The sequence below is a fragment of the Athene cunicularia genome (assembly GCF_003259725.1).
Source record: "Athene cunicularia isolate RWA chromosome Z unlocalized genomic scaffold, athCun1 chrZ_part2, whole genome shotgun sequence".
Taxonomy (NCBI): Eukaryota; Metazoa; Chordata; class Aves; order Strigiformes; family Strigidae; genus Athene; species Athene cunicularia.
Window position 1 is genome coordinate 17034237 of NW_020799143.1, and position 18203 is coordinate 17052439.

An 18203-nucleotide genomic window follows, 5' to 3' on the forward strand; every position below is an offset into this window, starting at 1 on the left:
GGAGACCATACTACCATGAGGGGCTACCTCAAGCAAAATGAAGATTACAATGTAGATTTAAGATGAGGAACAAGGAAAAAGGTGACTACATCAACAGATAATAAACACTAAAGTTGATTGGAGACTAGGAAACATTTTCATAATAATTTAAAAATTTATTTAGTGGCCTGAAGCAAGAATTTTAACATGTTTCCAGTTAACATACTGAAATACAAACAATTTAAATCTGGTTAGAATACAGGATTTTCCCACAGAAAGATTATTACCTCTTACAGACATGCCTAAGTTTTTCATCCAACCTTGATGCTGAAAATGGAATAAAAAATCAGCACATAGAAAACATAATATAACAGTGTAATCAGTAAAAGTAGCTTTAAATCTGAAGAGTGAAGTGTGAAAAACTAGGAAGTTACGACTTTTTCTAATTTTTAGCAAGGGTTTATTCTGTGCTGTCAAGAAAGTAAGTGGCATGTTTTTCTGTAAAATGGGAATATCAGCATGTGTTTATCTACTGTGCAGCAGTATGACAGTGATTAGTTAACATTTGCACAGATGTTTCATTAATAAACCTTTTGGCTTAAACAAAGCACCACAGATTTTTTTGGGTTTTTTTATTTGCATCCAGAGGTGGGAATAAAAGTCTCATGCTATGCATAAATTCCAGTGCTCAGTCTATAGATTTTTCCTGAACTAATTTGTGATTAAGAGCTACCAAATAAATAGCAATAGAAACACAGTTAGTTTAGTATACTAACATATGGTTGCTAAATGCAGCTCTCAGGAGTTATAAAATGAATCTATTTTTACAGGTCACCTGTGTACAGTATGATTATTTTACACAGCTGTGAGTAAAAGTAATGACTTTTTCTAGTCTCAGATATCCTGGAGTGGATTGCTTCCAGTATGCTCATTTTCTTGGTATGTGGATGTCATTGAAGCATAGTCTCTGACTGATACTGACTGAATCCTGCACAGTGTATGTCACTTTGATTTGTTGCATATTCTGCTACAGTTTAGGGATCATTAATTCTGCTGAACCTGAAAAATTCACACTGCGGTCTCCTTTATCCCTGAATAGGCAACTGTAAAAATTTTTGCTTATTGTCTGGAAGTTTTGTAGCAAAGGACTAGTTTTAGGAAATAATTTTGGGGGTTGATTTTAGTGGGTGCATTTGTTAATGGGTTTCTTCTTCTCCTAGTGCACTATCCAGCTGGGGTTTTTGTGACTAAGGTTCATGATTTCTTCCTGTTTCTTTATGTGTATTTTCATCAAACTTTCTTCAGGCTAAAGCTGTTACTTTGTCAGGTTTTATCTTTCAGCTTTATATACTAATTCTTTATTTCCTATAGCATCTCCTTTTGGCTATTGACAGAGTTGCTACTGATGTCCAACAGTTCTCTGACTTTGCTTGTATAACACTTATACCCATCTTACGTGGATGATAAGCATCGAAACACAAACACATGGACATTAAATTGGGGTTTGTTAGTAGTACATTAGCATTAAAGGTCTCTGAAATAATACATCTTGGTTGCAATATAGTTGATGGAGTTGCACCTATAAGCAGAAGAACCATCCTCTATTTGAAACAAAGGACAGAATTACTATATTACCGTTTTTCTGAGCACTCCAAGAAAGAGTAATGATTTCAGAAAGTAGATACTTGCTATTTTTTTTAAACATACTATTGTAGCAACGGTCTGCAAATTTCTAATCTCTAGCATTTTCTGAACAGAAATGGAACAGCAGTTACAAGCCACAAACTTGAAGCATGGATATATAATATAGAAGAGAAAGGAAAAGATGTTTTATTCTGATATAAATGCAAAACAGTTTCTGTTCTAAAAATGGAATAATGTGTCAAATGTTTAATTATGATAACAGAATGGGGTTTGCTTCTTTTATATGAGATGAGTTGAATGTTGGGAGTAGCTACAGAGATGAGTGATAGCAAAACACCGCTTGCTAAGTCACCTGTCTGGTGAGATATTTTGGCTTTGAATTTATGTAAGCATGGAACTGTAGACTGAAGAGGAATATAGCAATTATGAAAACACATCAACTATTGATGTAAAATCTCATTTGGGAAGTGAGTAAAGGTTTGCTTTAGGCTTCACTTCTGAGGCTTTTTATTGCTTCTGAGTATGGAAGAACAGCTTTCTCATTTTCTCCAGAAGAGGTTAGACATCCCCCAGGTGGAGCAATCAAAATGCTGTGAGAGCCATCAGTAGGTTGCCTCTGGCAGCAGAAAGGTCAGAGATGTGTTTACACAAGGTACTGTGTACTCTGGCCTTGGCCTGATGAAACACTTCACCCTGCTTTATCATAAGGGCACTTTCAGGTGGAGCCATGCTGAGAGTCAGTGGATAGGCGTTACTCGATAAACACCAAGGGCTTTTAAATACCTTCCAAGGAAAATACTGTACTGTCATGTCCAGTCGCTCTCGTTTCGCCTTTCCTGGTCTCTGTGCTTGCATAAGGGCAGCATTACACGGTGGGGGTGGGACGGGTTCAAAGGAAAAATACTTTGTGCTGCCTATGTTCTGCAAAAGCGACTCAAGAAGGAACTTAAATTCTCCTACATTGTTTTCATACCTAAAATTTCACAGTTCATGCATTCTTCCTCAAAACAGCTCAATTTTTCACTGCAAACCAGTGAGATGGTGGGCTATAAGACTTTCATTTCATCCAAGACCAGGGTGTACCTGCATATGTGTGGAATTTGAGAATATGAAAAAAAACCCCAGATGTCTAGTCTCTGAATAACCTTTTCAACGTACTTCATCTCCCCTCCTCCCGTTTAGTTTCCAAAACAAGCATGTATTCACATGAGCTGAGGTGATTTCATCCATGTCATTCCTTTCACTAATTGTGCTTTGAAACTTTATCAAAACCCTCAACGTGTAGTGAAAATTTGATTTAAAATTGAAATGTTTCACTATAATAGAGGGAAAAACACAGAAGAAACATGATTTACTTATCTAGAAAAAATGTTTGGCACTTGCGGGCTCCACTTCTGATTAAATTTTTGCACTGATGTGTACAGAAGCCTGAAAAATGTATACAGTTTAAAGTCCAGCTGGTGAGCAAGTTGTGGTGGGTTGGAGTGGAAGGAATCACTTTAGAAAGCTGACAGTCACCATTGGATTAATGTTGTGCTCTTTTGCAGGTGTTCATTCAGAGCAACTCATTGGAGAGATTATTTTAGACTAAAGAAATGAACTTCTTGATATGTAATAGCTGCAATGCAGCTTGAGAAACTGGTGATATATCACATATGACACAAGGGTGAGGCAGCACAGCCCATAGGGATTATGACATATTGCTGTGAATATTTAGAGCTGCTCTTTCCAAAATAACAGAATGCTGCTGTACCTAGAGAGTCAGGAAGGATAACTTTCATTCCGAGGAATACTAATTTCAGAGGGCACTAAGAATTATTTAAAGATTATTAATTTACTGAGCTGTAAGAATGTTTGAACCAAGAAAGAGCAGGGAAAGGATTTCAGCCTCCAGCCTCTCCTTCTTTCATAAGAATTTGCTATCTGTCTCTGATCCACCTTTGAGAAACGGGGTTTTTAGCTACTTCTGAGCAAGTATGTAGACCTGAATTATCAAAGCAAATATGCAGTAACCTGAGTCCCAGTGCAGCTGATCCTTAAATGACTGGTCTGTGTACCACATAAAAGAAGTAATTTATGACACAAAAAGCTTATTTGGCTTTGACCTCTGTTCCTAGTGAAAGATTCCTTTTATCAATCCAATAGATCATACCTGATTATAGTGGAGCTTTCTAAAGTAACTTAATTTACTTCTTCAATAAGGAGCATTCATTAAAAGGAAAAAAAAAAAAAAGTGTTTTGTTTTTCTAGTACTTTTGGCCACATCAACCATGGCATCACTTGCACCTGTATGGGAGGCAAGGAATTTTGTAAGCCAGGATTTTGGAAGTATGTGAAATAGTCTGTGGGAAAGGAAGAGGAGGTAGTTGCTTAACTTTTTGGAGTCCATATTTCACTACTAGGGTTCCTGCTGAGATCTGTTGAGAGCTTGTGCACAGTCAGAAATCACTCTGCAAGGTGCTGGGCTGCTCAGCATAGCATGGTCTCAAAAGCCATCAGCAAATGGGGCACTATGTTTTTAGAAATCAAACTCTGTACATATCCTGCTCATTCTCATACTGATAGGGAGTCTGGAGCCATTTGTTTGAATTACAGTATCACAAGCCATGCTCTGTGACCATTTTTCTAAACCCCCAGATTTGAAAGATGCCTGTATTGCCTGTTTGTTTATGACTGAACAAATACTAACTATGGCTTTTAAAAAATATGAACTTTCACTGAACATAGAGTATGTATGTCTGGCAAGGAATCTTTAATCTGTTTGGGTAAAGCACAAGTGATCTGGAAAAATTTGACTAACTCCAGAGTCAGATTCCCTCTTCTTTGAAAAGCCTGTTGACTGTTTATTTGACACTAAATGAGAACCCGATATAATTTAAAAAAAAAAAAAAAGAGAGAGAGAAAATCTAATCTCAGCTAAAAATTTTCTGAAGAGTGATACTGTCTTTTATGTGGTTGAAAATACAATGGATAACTGTGTCAGCAATGCTTTTGGAAACTGAGCTTGAACTGGTTTTTAACTGTCTGTCTTGCCCCAGATCTTTCAGGACTACAGATTCTTGCTTCCCCAATCAAACATTCCAATATGAACGATATGGATTACTGACATTAAAAACACTGTGCCATCAAAATAGAGATTCTCAAAGAAATGCTGATGCTGTTTATTTGTAATCCCTAAGCAAGGAGTGTTTTTTGACTATATCCTCTTGCAGTAGCCAGATTTCAGTGGAAAATCAAACAAAAGGATATGAAACATGTATATATCAGTCTCCTAGAAATGTACCATCCTTGTAAACACAACTGTAACATAAAACTCTGGTTTACCTCAGCCCTAGTAGTGCCACTGAATGCAGAAAAACATTTGAACACATTATGTTGTGAAAGTGTAAGAGATGCTAGACAAGGCAGCAAATGCTAACTCCAGGTACATACACATTTTTTTCTAAAAAAGTGAAAATGCCACAGGGAGAAAAGCAGTATTGAGGCAATTCTAGAAATGTCATGATTTAGGATAATTCTGTCCCAGGCATTGCATAAAATTTAGGCGGCTCTCAAAATTCTGAATTAATTACTTGTGGGAAATTGCTTTTATCAGATTGTAATTGTCACTGTTTCTGTAGGAATAGAGTATATAAAACTCAGTCATGCTCTTATCATACAGAGGAGATATCTTCATTCTGCACAAATGTTTTTACAAGCTTACCGCAGAAAATACTGTCTCTTTTTAATACAGAAAATCTAAAAATTCACTGTCCTCCAGTAACTTACCCTTCACACAACTTGAAAGAAGAGCATTTCCTTTCAAATAATTTCCTGAAGTGATTTCAGAAGCTTGTTCAGTAAGGAATTGTTACTTGGTGTGATAATGCTGTAAGAGATTTTATAAATGAATGGTTTATATGTTAGTATCAAAACCCTGTTCTCTCCAGCCATACTGTACACCCCTGAGTACCCATAATTCATCATCTGACTAGTTTTGAGCTGCTTTAGTCCTAAAAACTCTTCATAGTTTTATATTTGTAAAGGTTGATAAAACCCCAAGTAAAATCTTAATCTGAATTTAAAATGGATCATCGTCTACCGACACTGTTTCTACCACTGTGGTTTCTTACCTTATCCAGCTCTTAAGCACTTCGTTATAATTCAGATTTGTCTCTGCTAAGTTCAGATGAACAAATTAGACTTCATTGCACATATTTTACTATAAATTGAACAGACACCAAAAAAGCCAAAGACTCTAATGACTTATTTACATTTTCTAAGTAAATTGTGATGGTATTCTGTGTATCAGTTTTCTGTACAGCTTCTGAACACATATGATGCTGCAGAGTGGGGAAAAAAAAGGAAATGGTACACTGCAGACAACTTGTGCCATTCATTTTATTTATGAGAAGGATGCTTTGATCAAATTTCTTTACTGTTCTATTGTGTATTGAAAGAGAAAGAATATTTCAAGTGTTATTTAACAAATTCCAGAATTGGCATGTTTTGTAGCAATCATTAAGCAGTTAATACCTGTATTTGTGAAAGATATACTCCACAGTGTATAAGGATAAATCCAGTAAAATTAACAAGATTAGTATGTATCTGTTTTTATTGAGAGACAAGGCCTGGTCATGACTTGAGCAGCACAGACATGTTTGACCCTAGCTTTATATTGTCTGTATTCTCTGGCCTCGTAGGAGAAGTGGGAGTTCACTAGTTTGCCTGTCTGTATTGGGAGTTTGATGGTATGGGGCTTGAGCACAGTGAAGCCTTTGGCTCACTTATAGGCAGGTGTACACGTACACATTTATACATAATCTGTATTAAATTAGCAAGAAATCACAGAAACTATGCTCATACTCTGATGCAGAGATTGGCCAGAAGAGTCTTGTCTGCCCACACTAAAATAACAAGGGTAGTCCTCTTGGGGAAAGCAAGGGTAGGAAGAAACTGCAGGAGTGACAAGCCAAGCCTATTCAGACCCATTCAGCCGAATCATCCGAACAGAGGTAGTTGATACTGTGGCAGGGAAAAGTATCTTCTTTGATCTCACCACAGCTCTATCATAGCTTAAAAATTATCTGTTCTTCAGCTTTTGTGAAAAAAAAATATTTATTTTAAAGAGTTTGGGACAGGAATATAGAAAAAAATGCTGCAATTATTTTGGTAAAATTAATGAAGGTTTTTTGGAGTGATACATCTTTAGTGCAAATAGTTTGGAAGCTGTCAAGGGTGTCCTGAAGATGTAAAATATTGTTTCCTATCTGCAGTTTAACTATCCCCCCCCAAAAGCAGTTTGTAAAATACTTGAATAGAAAATAGACATGAAAACAGTTCAAGTCAATTTGCTTTAAACATTCAAGCACCTTTGTTATTATTTTCACCACTTAATGCCTTTTACTTGCCTTATCAAAGTATGTCAAATGTAATTTCTTAGTATCTTCCTAAAAAATAGAGGCTAGGTAGGATATTTTGCAAATTTTAGTCTTTGAAAATCTGTGATGTAGTTTTGGTTCTCACTTTCATGCTTTCTGTACTCTTTCAATGCAGGACACCAACTGTTTCAGTATTACAAAATGACTGATTTGGGTCAGAATTACTCTAAAGTACAAATGGTACCAAAAGAATGAAAAAAACCACTCATGATCTTTTTTTTTTTTTTTCTTGGCTATACAGTAACTGTATATACAGCAACAAAAATAGTGTCATGGAACTTTTAACTGTGGCATGCAGTTTGCAAAGTATAGCCGAAGCTCTCTGCAACAATATGTCTGGTTTGCCAGATGACAAAAGACCCATACTTAATCTGTATAAAATGTGAAACATTACTGTTTGCCAGCCTGTTATTATTCAGTGCTGCATCTTGATCTAACTAAAAGTGGCTATGTGTGACCGGTAGTTTCCAAAGGCACTACGGACTAGTGCGTAAATAAGGGGTGAGAATGGCAAAGTAGAATTATAACAGCTGTGTTCATTTCTCACATCAGTTTGTGACTAGACTTCAGAACTAGCTATGTGGAGGAAAATTTCAGTTCCGTGTGAGATCACATGCGCTGCATTGATACAAGGTCAACCTGTGCATCACTTTAAGATTTTGCTTTGTATTTTACCTCTCAGGTTGGTACAAGAGGATGTGGGAATGGACATCCCCTTTGCTGAGAGTGTACTAAGCCCCAGTTCTGCAGAGATGAGACCTGGTGAGAGAAGCTCTTAGTCATTTTCTATTTTCTATTTTCTAATTATATCTTATTCTCTTATAATTTTATTATGCAGTGAGAAGGATGTTTCCGTGCTGGTAAAGAATCAGTTCAGTGTTAAAAAGTGTTAAGTTTGCTTTATTTAATCAATTTTCGTCTTCACTTGAGAAATGGTAATTGTAGTGTGCCATTTTCTCTTGTACATAGTTGTGTTCACTCATTTAGTCCTTGTGAAGTTTAAGTAGCCTCTATTATTTATCTTATATTTGACTACTGTCTAAGTAAACTAAGTTAGCATCAGAATACTTCAGAGAGAACAGCACACAATGCAGTGCCAAGGGACAAAGCCATACCTAGCTTTTTTCTTGAAGGCTACTTTTATTTAAGACTGATGAAGAGACTCAGTGGTATTTTTATTTGTTACTGTATTGAATAAGATATTCTATAGTTAAAACTAAGGACATAGCTATTTGCAGATCAGCACCATCTGAATAGCAAGTGCATAAGAAAAGAAATATTTACAGGGCATTTTCACTCCTATTCATTTTTTCCTGATTCAGCAATGTCTTGGTTCGTAACTCAAATGATTTGTATATTGCTCTTTAAATTCTTAAACGTGTCAGAGAAGAGATAAAGTTCTTTCATCTTCCTCTTTTTTTTCAGAACCTCCCAATTCTCTTGATCTTAATGGTTCCCATCCCAGAAGGATAAAGCTCACTGCTCCAAATATCAATCTCTCTTTGGACCAGAGTGAAGGGTCTGTTCTTTCTGATGATAATTTGGATACGCCAGATGAAATTGATATCAATGTAGATGACCTCGACACTTCTGATGAAGCAGACTCTTTTGAATACACTGGACAAGGTAATGCTCTAGATTGTAAATTTAAAGTTCATCTCTGTTTCTTTCTTTACTGCTTACATGATCAGTCTCATGTCTGAATGTGGTTAAAGCATGTGAGAATTAATGCTAGGTGTCCAGATATTTTTACTGTGTGCTATTTCTTAACCTTTCTTCCCCTGTGTAGAGGAGTAAGTTTCGATTTACACAGAGTGCAGAAAGTCCCATCTTTGTCCAGTACTGTGGGACTTGTCTGAAAAGTGTTGTTCAAGAAGGAGAGAGCAGTTGCTCTCTGTTTCAGAGAACACTATAGCTAACTGCACCTTTGTGCAGCTCTGGCCAGCTCTAGACGATGGTTACATCAGTGGTACTTAGAGATATAATGTTGTGCAAAATGTGTTGGATGATGTAAGCTGCACCAAAAAGCTTACAGTGTATAAATGAAGTAGACACAACATGGTGAGAGAGGTCTTTAGTTAGTGATTTTTTTATTCCCATGCATGTTTGGAAAGCTGAGACATGGAAGGTATGTGCATGGCATGATAAACTAGTTGTAGATACACCCTGAAGTAGGTAATGGACATTTCACTGTTCCTTCACATATTAATAATTTTATCTCATGTGGTGTAAAAATGTTGTACACTATCTTACTTTACTTACCCTCATGATGTACATCATGTTAACATACATTCCTTTCTAGTGCCTTAAGAACCATGTAAGAACTCTATTCACTAATATAAATACATAAAGATCATAAGCTATTTGACAGGAAAATTAGAGTGACCATCTTACAATCTACAACAGAAAGAAACTTTAAAAATTGATCAATTTAAAATGAATTTTCCCTTGCGTTTATATTCTCTATTGCTAGTGAGGTCACTATAATTTTAAAATTGTGTGCTCTTTTGAACATTTTGAACAAGAACAGTTGCATCAATTTAAGTGATATTGCCAAAGAGACATTACTGCGTAGTCAATCATGCATGAGCGTCTCTAATGTCACTTCTCATTAGAAGGCTGATTTCCTTATGGGTAGATGCAGAGCATAGTGATAAGTTGTTTGATGGCTAGAGTATTTTGTAGCAAAGGTTAAAACTAACACACACACAAACACACATGCATGCTCACAACAGAGCAGCGTGTGCTTGCAGATTTAGGCTATTGGGACCTCTGTGTGAGAGCAAAAATCTCTGTCCTCAGTGGGACAGATTTTGCCTTTAAGCACTCAAGTATGTAAATTCAACTCTAGTGATTTTGGTGGCAGTTGTATTTATGGCAAGCATTTCTTTCCAGCTTTTTTTGCTGCTTTCTAAATGTGATAATTTGTTCACTTGCTAAAGTTGGACCATTTTCCCCAGACTCCTAAGTGAAGAAGAACTCAAGGTGTCTGTGTTTTTGGTGACTTTTTTTCAGATGTGTAGTTTGGTTTTTACACTAATTAATCAGCAAAATGTCTTCCACTTAGATGAGCCAGGAACAGAGAGTAGAAAAGAAAAAAAGTCACATTTTATCAAAAGCAGCTGGTAATAAAGTAAGTAGGCTACATAAAAATTGCATTTCTGAAAACAATATGTGCATATAGGGTGAAGGCCTCCCCCCAGATCAGCATTATTTGGAAAGTAGAAGAGTGTTTATTATTTTGTCTGCAGATGTTTATTTCCTTTCTGAATTTCACACGTGCATCTGTCTCTGCAAAAGCAACACTCTGGGCAGTAAAGCATCGCCACTTCATCAGGAAGAGGTGATCGAGTACCATTTCTCTCCAAAAATAATTCATTTGACTGGTTCCAGCATTGTAAGTTTTAACAAGAACTCTTCTCATCGTTTCTCATCATTTGCAATTTCACCTCCAAAAATAAAAAATCAAACCCCAAATGCAATTTCAGTATTAGTCTGCCAGTTACCTAGCCAAGCTTCTTTTCACTAAAGCTCCTCTGCCAGCTACAGTTCTCTCCCTCAGCCATGCTCTTCTAACCTTCAAGGAATCAGCTGACTAGGCAGTTCTTATGCTGTTCTGATAATCCTGTCTATCTATTCTGAAAGCACTTGAGCTGCATAATGGCATCCAGGGCGGGACCCTATATCCTCATAGGAATGGACTACACTGTGATGGCTTGTCAAAGTTTGCATAGCTTGACTGCACAAATATAGTTTTCATATTGTTTCCAGTGGTACCTTTAAAAAATTAACATAATCCAAAACTGCATTAATATATCTAGCTTTGGAGGGAGCGGGGTTATGCATTTTGTAAGCTGGTTCCCAGTGTCACAGAATATGTGGTATTTCAGAACTGAATGCTAAATACATTATTAAACATCATGAGCATTGTACCCTGAGAAGGTATGAATACATACTTGAGTTCCACATACATAATCTACTGATAGCAACTGTTAAACTAATTTGAAATAGTATACTTGAAAAAAAAATCACCTTTTGCAGTCTGTTGGGTTTTTTTTCGCAACCTTAGATGTCCTCAAACTCCCCTTTATTTGCTGTTCCTACGGAAAAAAGTCTTATGTGATCACATTATATATGTATGTGTATGTGTTTCTTGATCTTCCATCCCTGTTTCCACCATAAATACAATTTTACTTGAATATGTTTTTAACTGGTTAGGCAGTGAGGTAAGAGGATGAAATATTACTGATGGCTTTCTTGCAAGATTCCAGCAGGCAGGAATAGGGTAAAGAAAAGTGTTGGTGATAGGCTCAGCTTTTGTTGCGCATGGGAGAATCTACCTCAGAGAGGGGGCCCTTTTGCCAGTATTATTATTCCCTTATAATACTTTATATTAGGGACAGAAAATACAAGACAGGCATCAGTAGAAATTCAGACTTCATTAGTCCTACTAGTATGTGTTAAACCTAATTTATATTTTTTAAAAGTTCAAAGGGTTTGTTTGTCTTTTGAGGAACTTGATATTACTAAGAGATTTGGTGGATAGGTTTTAATGCAGAAATCAGTAATACAAATTCATAGTCAGTCCATGTATGTGTCTGTGCCCATAGATTCTATGGGTGTAGATATATGTAGTATATATGCAATATACTATTTATTTCTGATTTCATAAAGATAATTGATTTAATTCTTACAATAAACTGGTGTGTTTTGAGGATCATACACTTCATTTGTGTGAGTAGTTAAAGACGAAGCATTAATCAAAAAGGCATCCAAAGATAAACCAATACATAGAAAGGTTTGTGGACTTTTATAAAACATGACCTTTACTTTTTCTTGTCAATTAAAATCACTTCTTTTAGTTTATTCTTAACTTTTACGGCTCTCTAATATTTCCAAATAAGATGTCTGATCAGCTTTTTATGTAGTCATATGTATGTAATGATGTATCTCATGGTATCTTTATTTACTGTTACCTCTCTTAATGACTTACATGATCAAATCCTGCTCCTATGACTGCAGAGACAGAACAATACTTGAAAAAGAACAGCTGACTTTACTTCAAATATGTGTAATGCATAAATGTATAGATTCTTTATTATGAAGATAAATTAATAATACACACACAGCCACAAGGCAAAGGTGCTTCAGCAAGAATAATAGTACAAAAGAGGGAATTTTTTTTTCTCCATGGAAAAAACAGTATGTCTTAACAATAACTAAAGAAGGAAATAAAATAATTCCAGCTGTTCACAGAATCACTTTTCATGTCAATTTCTCTGTAAACAGCCATTAAGTTTGAAAACCTGGAATGCAGTTAAATTTGTTGTTAAGAGCCATCTCATCAATGTGCAATGAAAATGTAGATTTTGTTAATTACTTCACAGCTTTTCTGATACTAAGAGTATCCAGCAGAGAGGCTGTGCTATGAGATTTCATAGTCTCTTGTCAGCCATGCTGTTTGTTGTGATCATTTTATCTGTGACTGCATGTACCTGTTCTCTCACGGGTGCTGGTTTGTACAAGCCAGATTGAATGGCTCCTCTGTACTTCACACCTGGTCGGGAATTAATATTTAACCTCAACCAAAAGGCCCTGGGGGAGTGAATACTGCGCTTACTTATATGAGGAGTTAGCATTATCTCATGACCGAAGCAGAGGAAGATGGGCATTCTTCATATTTGCTGGTGCCAGACACGAAGAGATTGGAGAGAATCTGGGAAAAAGTTGAGAACCTGTTGCTGCTCTGTGGTAATTCCTCTCTAGAGAGGAAGCAATGATGTGTTCACTTTTAGTTCCCTGGTTTGCTTTTTAGTGTTGTTCTCATACCGGCAACACAAAGATTTTTAAAGCCTACAGTGCAGTACCTCTAGGAAGCAGCTGATTAGTTTTACTAACTAGATGCAAAAATCCTTTAGTGGTATTCTGCATATTGATAATTGCTGCTGTTCTTTTTATGTTTGTAATGATGAAGAGTTTAAAAAAATGGAAACTTCTCATTTACTGGCTGTTAAATGATCAAATTCTGCTCAACTTATATCAGTGCAGCTCCAGGACAGTGCTACAAAAATCCAGTTGGTTTCATCATCCATTTCAAATATATGTAACAAAGAAAATATTTGGAGCTTTTACAGGAAGATGTAATATACACAATTTTTTTTTCAGAAGAGCAGACTGCTACTAAGGATGCTTCCCAGGAGGAGTCTGAATCAATTCCAGAGTACACTGCTGAAGAGGAGCGAGAGGACAACAGGTTATGGAGAACAGTGGTTATTGGAGAACAAGAACAAAGAATTGATATGAAAGTCATTGAACCTTACAGAAGGGTCATTTCACATGGAGGTAGGAACACCCTGAGTGCATTTTTTAGATTGATGTAAAAAAATCATGCTTTATTGACCATGATTTATTTTTGTTTTAGTTCAGTTATCATACTGGCAAGGGGAGAGAGAGTTTATTTTTCAGACATGGCTGAAATCAACCTGGCTTTCAATTCAGTGTGGCAATGACTAGTGATTATTTTAAATACAAACCAATTTCAGGAGCAACAAATAAACTGACATACATGTGTCAGTAACAGTCTGGTCATTGTAGACTAAAACTGTCTTAGAGTCAGGAAAAAAACTTTTGTCCTACAGAAAAAAAAATTTGAAAACTTTATTCTCAGGATTTTGACAAAAAGTTTTGCATGAGAAAGTACAGTGCTTAGTGATTTGCTGAACGATATATGTGGGTGCACAGATCTAATCAAGTAGAATAGCAAAAGAAAAAAAGAATACCGTTTTCTCTGGGGCTTCTATTCATCTGGCTAAGCTCCTTATGTTTTGTGCCATTTATAGTTGACACCAGACAGCATTCCACCAGAAACTGTTTTATGGGTTTTTTTTTCACATAATTTGTTAGTGATTATCAAATAGAATATCAAAGAAAACATTTAAAGTAGGAAAATGAACTCATGTGCTTGCTATAGTGTCTCCTCATCTGCTCCCTAAGCCCCTCAGAGAACTTGTAGTTCAGGTGTTACTAGCATGAGTTGTTCTATTCCTGCAAAAACAGAGGCAGGTAACTTAGCATCTGTGCAGGTTTAAGCCCTGGAGAGCGTGTAGCTGTTGCCCCTCCCCCACCCGCAGCCGTTCGGGCTGGAAGTTAAGCACAGACCCCAGGCTGAAATAAGAAGACATTTAATACAACAGAGTGATAGAACAATCTGAACAACAACAGTAGCAATAACAACCATAAACAGCAATAACAATGAACAAGATAAACGATATACAGAGAAATACCGCTAGCTGGTCACGGAAAAAGGTTCCCGCCACCGAGCCTGCCAAAGAGCCAAGGTTCCGCCCCTGGAGCTGATGCCAGCATGGTATGAATAACCCGGCTGGAGATCCCTTCCCCCTCTCTCTCTTAACCCTATCCTGGCTGAACCAGGACATAATCCACGCCTTTATTCTATACCATCTGCGTCGTGTCCAGCTGCCATTTAGCAGTTAACAATAAGAAAACAACAATTAACAAAGGCACAGCATAATTCACGGCATGTTCTCCCAGAATTAAGTCCCACTGTGCTACACATCGGACCTCTCCACTGTCCTGCATCACCCACCAGGTGCACCCAGGTCCTTGGGAAAAAGCAATCCCGTGGATGGGTTTGCCTTTACCTTTGCCTGGCGCAGGACTAAACCAGACCATTTTTCCCAATATATTCCCCATGTGCACCACAGGGACTTTATCCCCATCTACAGCACGTGGACATTTCGACTGAGCCGGGCCAGCTCGACTGGCAGATCCTCTTGTGTTGACTAGCCAGGTGGCCTTTGCTAGATGCATGTCCCAGTCTTTGAAGGTGCCACCTCCCAGTGCTTTCAATGTGGTTTTTAACAGTCCATTGAGCGCTTGATCTTCCCAGAGGCTGGTGCATGGTAGGGGATATGGTAGACCCACTCGATGCCATGTTCTTCTGCCCAGGCATTTATGAGGTTGTTTCGGAAGTGGGTCCCGTTGTCTGACTCAATTCTCTCTGAGGTGCCGTGTCGCCACAGGACTTGGGTTTCAAGGCCCAGGATGGTGTTTCGGGCGGTGGCGTGGGGTGCTGGGTAAGCTTCCAGCCACCCAGTGGTTATTTCCACCATTGTGAGCACATGCCACTTAGCTTGGTGGGTCTGTGGCAGTGTGATGTAGTCGATCTGCCAGGCCTCTCCATATCTATATTTCAGCCATCGCTCTCCATTTCACTGGGGCTTCACCTGCTTGGCATGTTTGATTGCAGCACACGTCTCACTTCCGTGGATGATCTCTGCAATCGTGTCAATGGTGAGGTCCACCCCTCGATCTCGAGCCCACCTGTATGTTGCATCTCTACCTTGGTGGCCTGAGGTCTCGTGGGCCCACCGGGCTATGAACAGTTCACTTTTGCGCTGCCAGTCCAAGTCCACCTGAGCCACTCTGATCTTAGCAGCTTGGTCTGCCTGGTGGTTGTGTCGATGTTCATCAGTGGCCCAACTCTTGGGTACATGGGCATCCACATGGCGCACCTTCACAGCGAGGTTTTCCACCCAGGCTGCAATGTCCTGCCATACTTCAGCAGCCCAGATGGTTTTACCCTTACGTTGCCAGTTGTTCTGCTTCTGTTGCTGCAGCCATTTCCACAGGGTATTCGCCACTGCCCACGAGTCGATGTAGAGGTAGAGCCTTGGCCACTTTTCCCGCTCAGCAATATCCAAAGCAAGCTGGATGGCTTTCACCTCTGCAAACTGGCTCGATTCACCCTGTCCCTCAGCAGCTTCAGTGACTCGTCGTGTGGGACTCCACACAGCAGCCTTCCACTGTTGATGTTTTCCCACAATGTGACAAGACCCATCAGTGAACAGGGCATATCGCTTCTCCTCATCCGGCAGCTCGTTATATGGTGGAGCCTCCTTAGCACGTGTCAACTCCCACTCTGGTGACATCCCGTAATCTTTGCTCTCTGACCAGTTCGTGATCACCTCTAGTATCCCTGGGCCGCTGGGGTTCCCTATTTGAGCCTGTTGTGTTATCAACGCAACCCATTTACTCCACGTGGCATCTGTTGCATGATGTGTGGAGGAGGCTTTTCCTTTGAACATCCACCCCAGCACCGGCAGTCGGGGTGCCAGGAGGAGCTGTGTTTCAGTGCCGACCACTTCTGAGGCAGCCCGAACTCCTTCGTACGCTGCCAGTATCTCCTTCTCAGTTGGTGTGTAATTATCTTCAGAGCCTTTGTATCCCCGGCTCCAAAAGCCCAGAGGTTGGCCTCGGGTCTCCCCAGGTGCTCTCTGCCAGAGGCTCCAGGTAGGGCCATTCTCCCCGGCTGCGGTGTAGAGCATGTTCTTAACCTCCTGCCCTTCCCGGACTGGCCCGAGGGCTACTGCTTGGGGAATCTCCCACTTAATTTGTTCAAAGGATTGTTGTTGCTCAGGGCCCCATTCAAATTCGTTCTTCTTACGGGTTACGTGGTAGAGAGGGCTCACAATCAGGCTGTAGTTTGGGATGTGCATCCTCCAGAACCCCACAGCGCCCAGGAAAGACTGAGTCTCCTTTTTAGAGGTCGGTGGGGCCATGGCTGTTATCTTGTTTATCACCTCCATGGGGATGTGGCGATGCCCATCTTGCCATTTTATTCCTAGGAATTGAATTTCCCTTGCAGGCCCCTTAACTTTCTTCTGCTTAATGGCAAAGCCGACCTTCGGGAGGATTTTAATTATCTTCTTCCCTTTCTCAAAGACTTACTCGGCTGTGTCCCCCCATACAATGATGTCATCAATGTACTGCAGGTGTTCTGGAGCCCCACCTTTCTCCAGTGCAGTATGGACCAGTCCGTGGCAAATGGTCGAGCTGTGGTTCCACCCCTGGGGCAATCGATTCCAGGTGTACTGGATGCATCTCCAAGTGAACGCAAACTGTGGCCTGCACTCTGGCGCTATTGGAATGGAGAAGAACGCGTTAGCAATGTCAGTCGTGGCGTACCACTTGGCTGCCTTTGACTCCAGTTCATACTGGAGCTCTAGCATGTCCGGCACTGCAGCACTCATTGCTGGCGTCACTTCATTCAGGCCACGGTAGTCCACAGTTAGCCTCCATTCACCATTAGGCTTTCTCACTGGCCATAAAGGGCTGTTGCATGGGGAGTGAGTTTTGCTGATCACCTTCTGGCTTTCCAGTTGACGGATCAGCTGATGGATGGGGACTAGGGAATCTCGGTTGGTGCGGTACTGCCGCCAGTGCACTGTCGTGGTAGCAATCGGCACTCGCTGCTCCTCAACCTTAAGCCGCCCCACCACTGAGGGATCCTCTGAGAGGCCGGGTAAGGTGGACAACTGTTCAACCTCCTCCAGGGCAGCTACACCAAAAGCCCACCGGTACCCTTTTGGGTCTTTGAAGTTCCCTCTCCTGAGATAGTCTATGCCCAGGATGCACGGGGCATCTGGGCCAATCACAGTGGGGTGCTTATGCCAGTCCTTCCCAGTCAGGCTCACTTCAGCTTCCAGTAGGGTCAGCTGTTGGGATCCCCCTGTCTCTCCAGAGATGCAGATGGATTCAACCCCACTGTAGCTCGATGGCATCAGGGTGCATTGTGCACTAGTGTCCACCAAAGCCTTATATTCTTGTGGGTCTGATGTGCCAGGCCATCGGATCCACACTGTCCAGTAAATCCGATTATCCCTTTCCTCCACCTGGCTGGAGGCAGGGTCCCTCTAATCCTGCTCACCATCACTCACTTCTTGTAAGAATGATTTACTGGTCCCCTCAAGAGGGTCAGACATAACGTTCACCATTCTATTCTGCCTGGGGGATTTCTGACTGGACACTGGAGCTGCGCTCTTCTTGGAGGACTCCCCTTTTGTGATGGTCTTCCCTTTCAGCTGCTCTCCTCGTGTAGCTAGGGCAGCAGTGGGCTATCCATCCCACCTCCTCATGTTTTCTCCATGGTCACGGTGGAAAAACCACAGGGTGCCTCGTGGTGTGTACCATCTGCTGCCTTTCTCTTGTGTGGGGAAACATTTACTTCTAATGGCTGAGACATCAGCCCATGCAGGTGGAATGTAGGACATGTCCTCTTCCATTTTCTGGACCCTCTGAGACAGTTCCTCCACAGCTGAGACCCAGGAATGTTGAGATGAAGGGAGATTTCCCTCATAT

The 18203-nt window shown here is 39.9% G+C and overlaps 1 protein-coding gene across 3 annotated transcripts in view; it reads left to right on the plus strand.

The window, feature by feature from the left end:
• The window catches only part of PRUNE2 (prune homolog 2), a 155404-nt gene that overhangs the window by 113180 nt on the left and 24021 nt on the right, over positions 1 to 18203 (plus strand). For all 3 annotated transcript variants that reach the window (XM_026866146.1, XM_026866145.1, XM_026866147.1), the window contains exons 10-12: positions 7726 to 7805; positions 8469 to 8669; positions 13209 to 13385. In XM_026866146.1, the coding sequence (XP_026721947.1) occupies positions 7726 to 7805; positions 8469 to 8669; positions 13209 to 13385 (458 nt within the window). The remainder of the gene's footprint in view (positions 1 to 7725; positions 7806 to 8468; positions 8670 to 13208; positions 13386 to 18203) is intronic.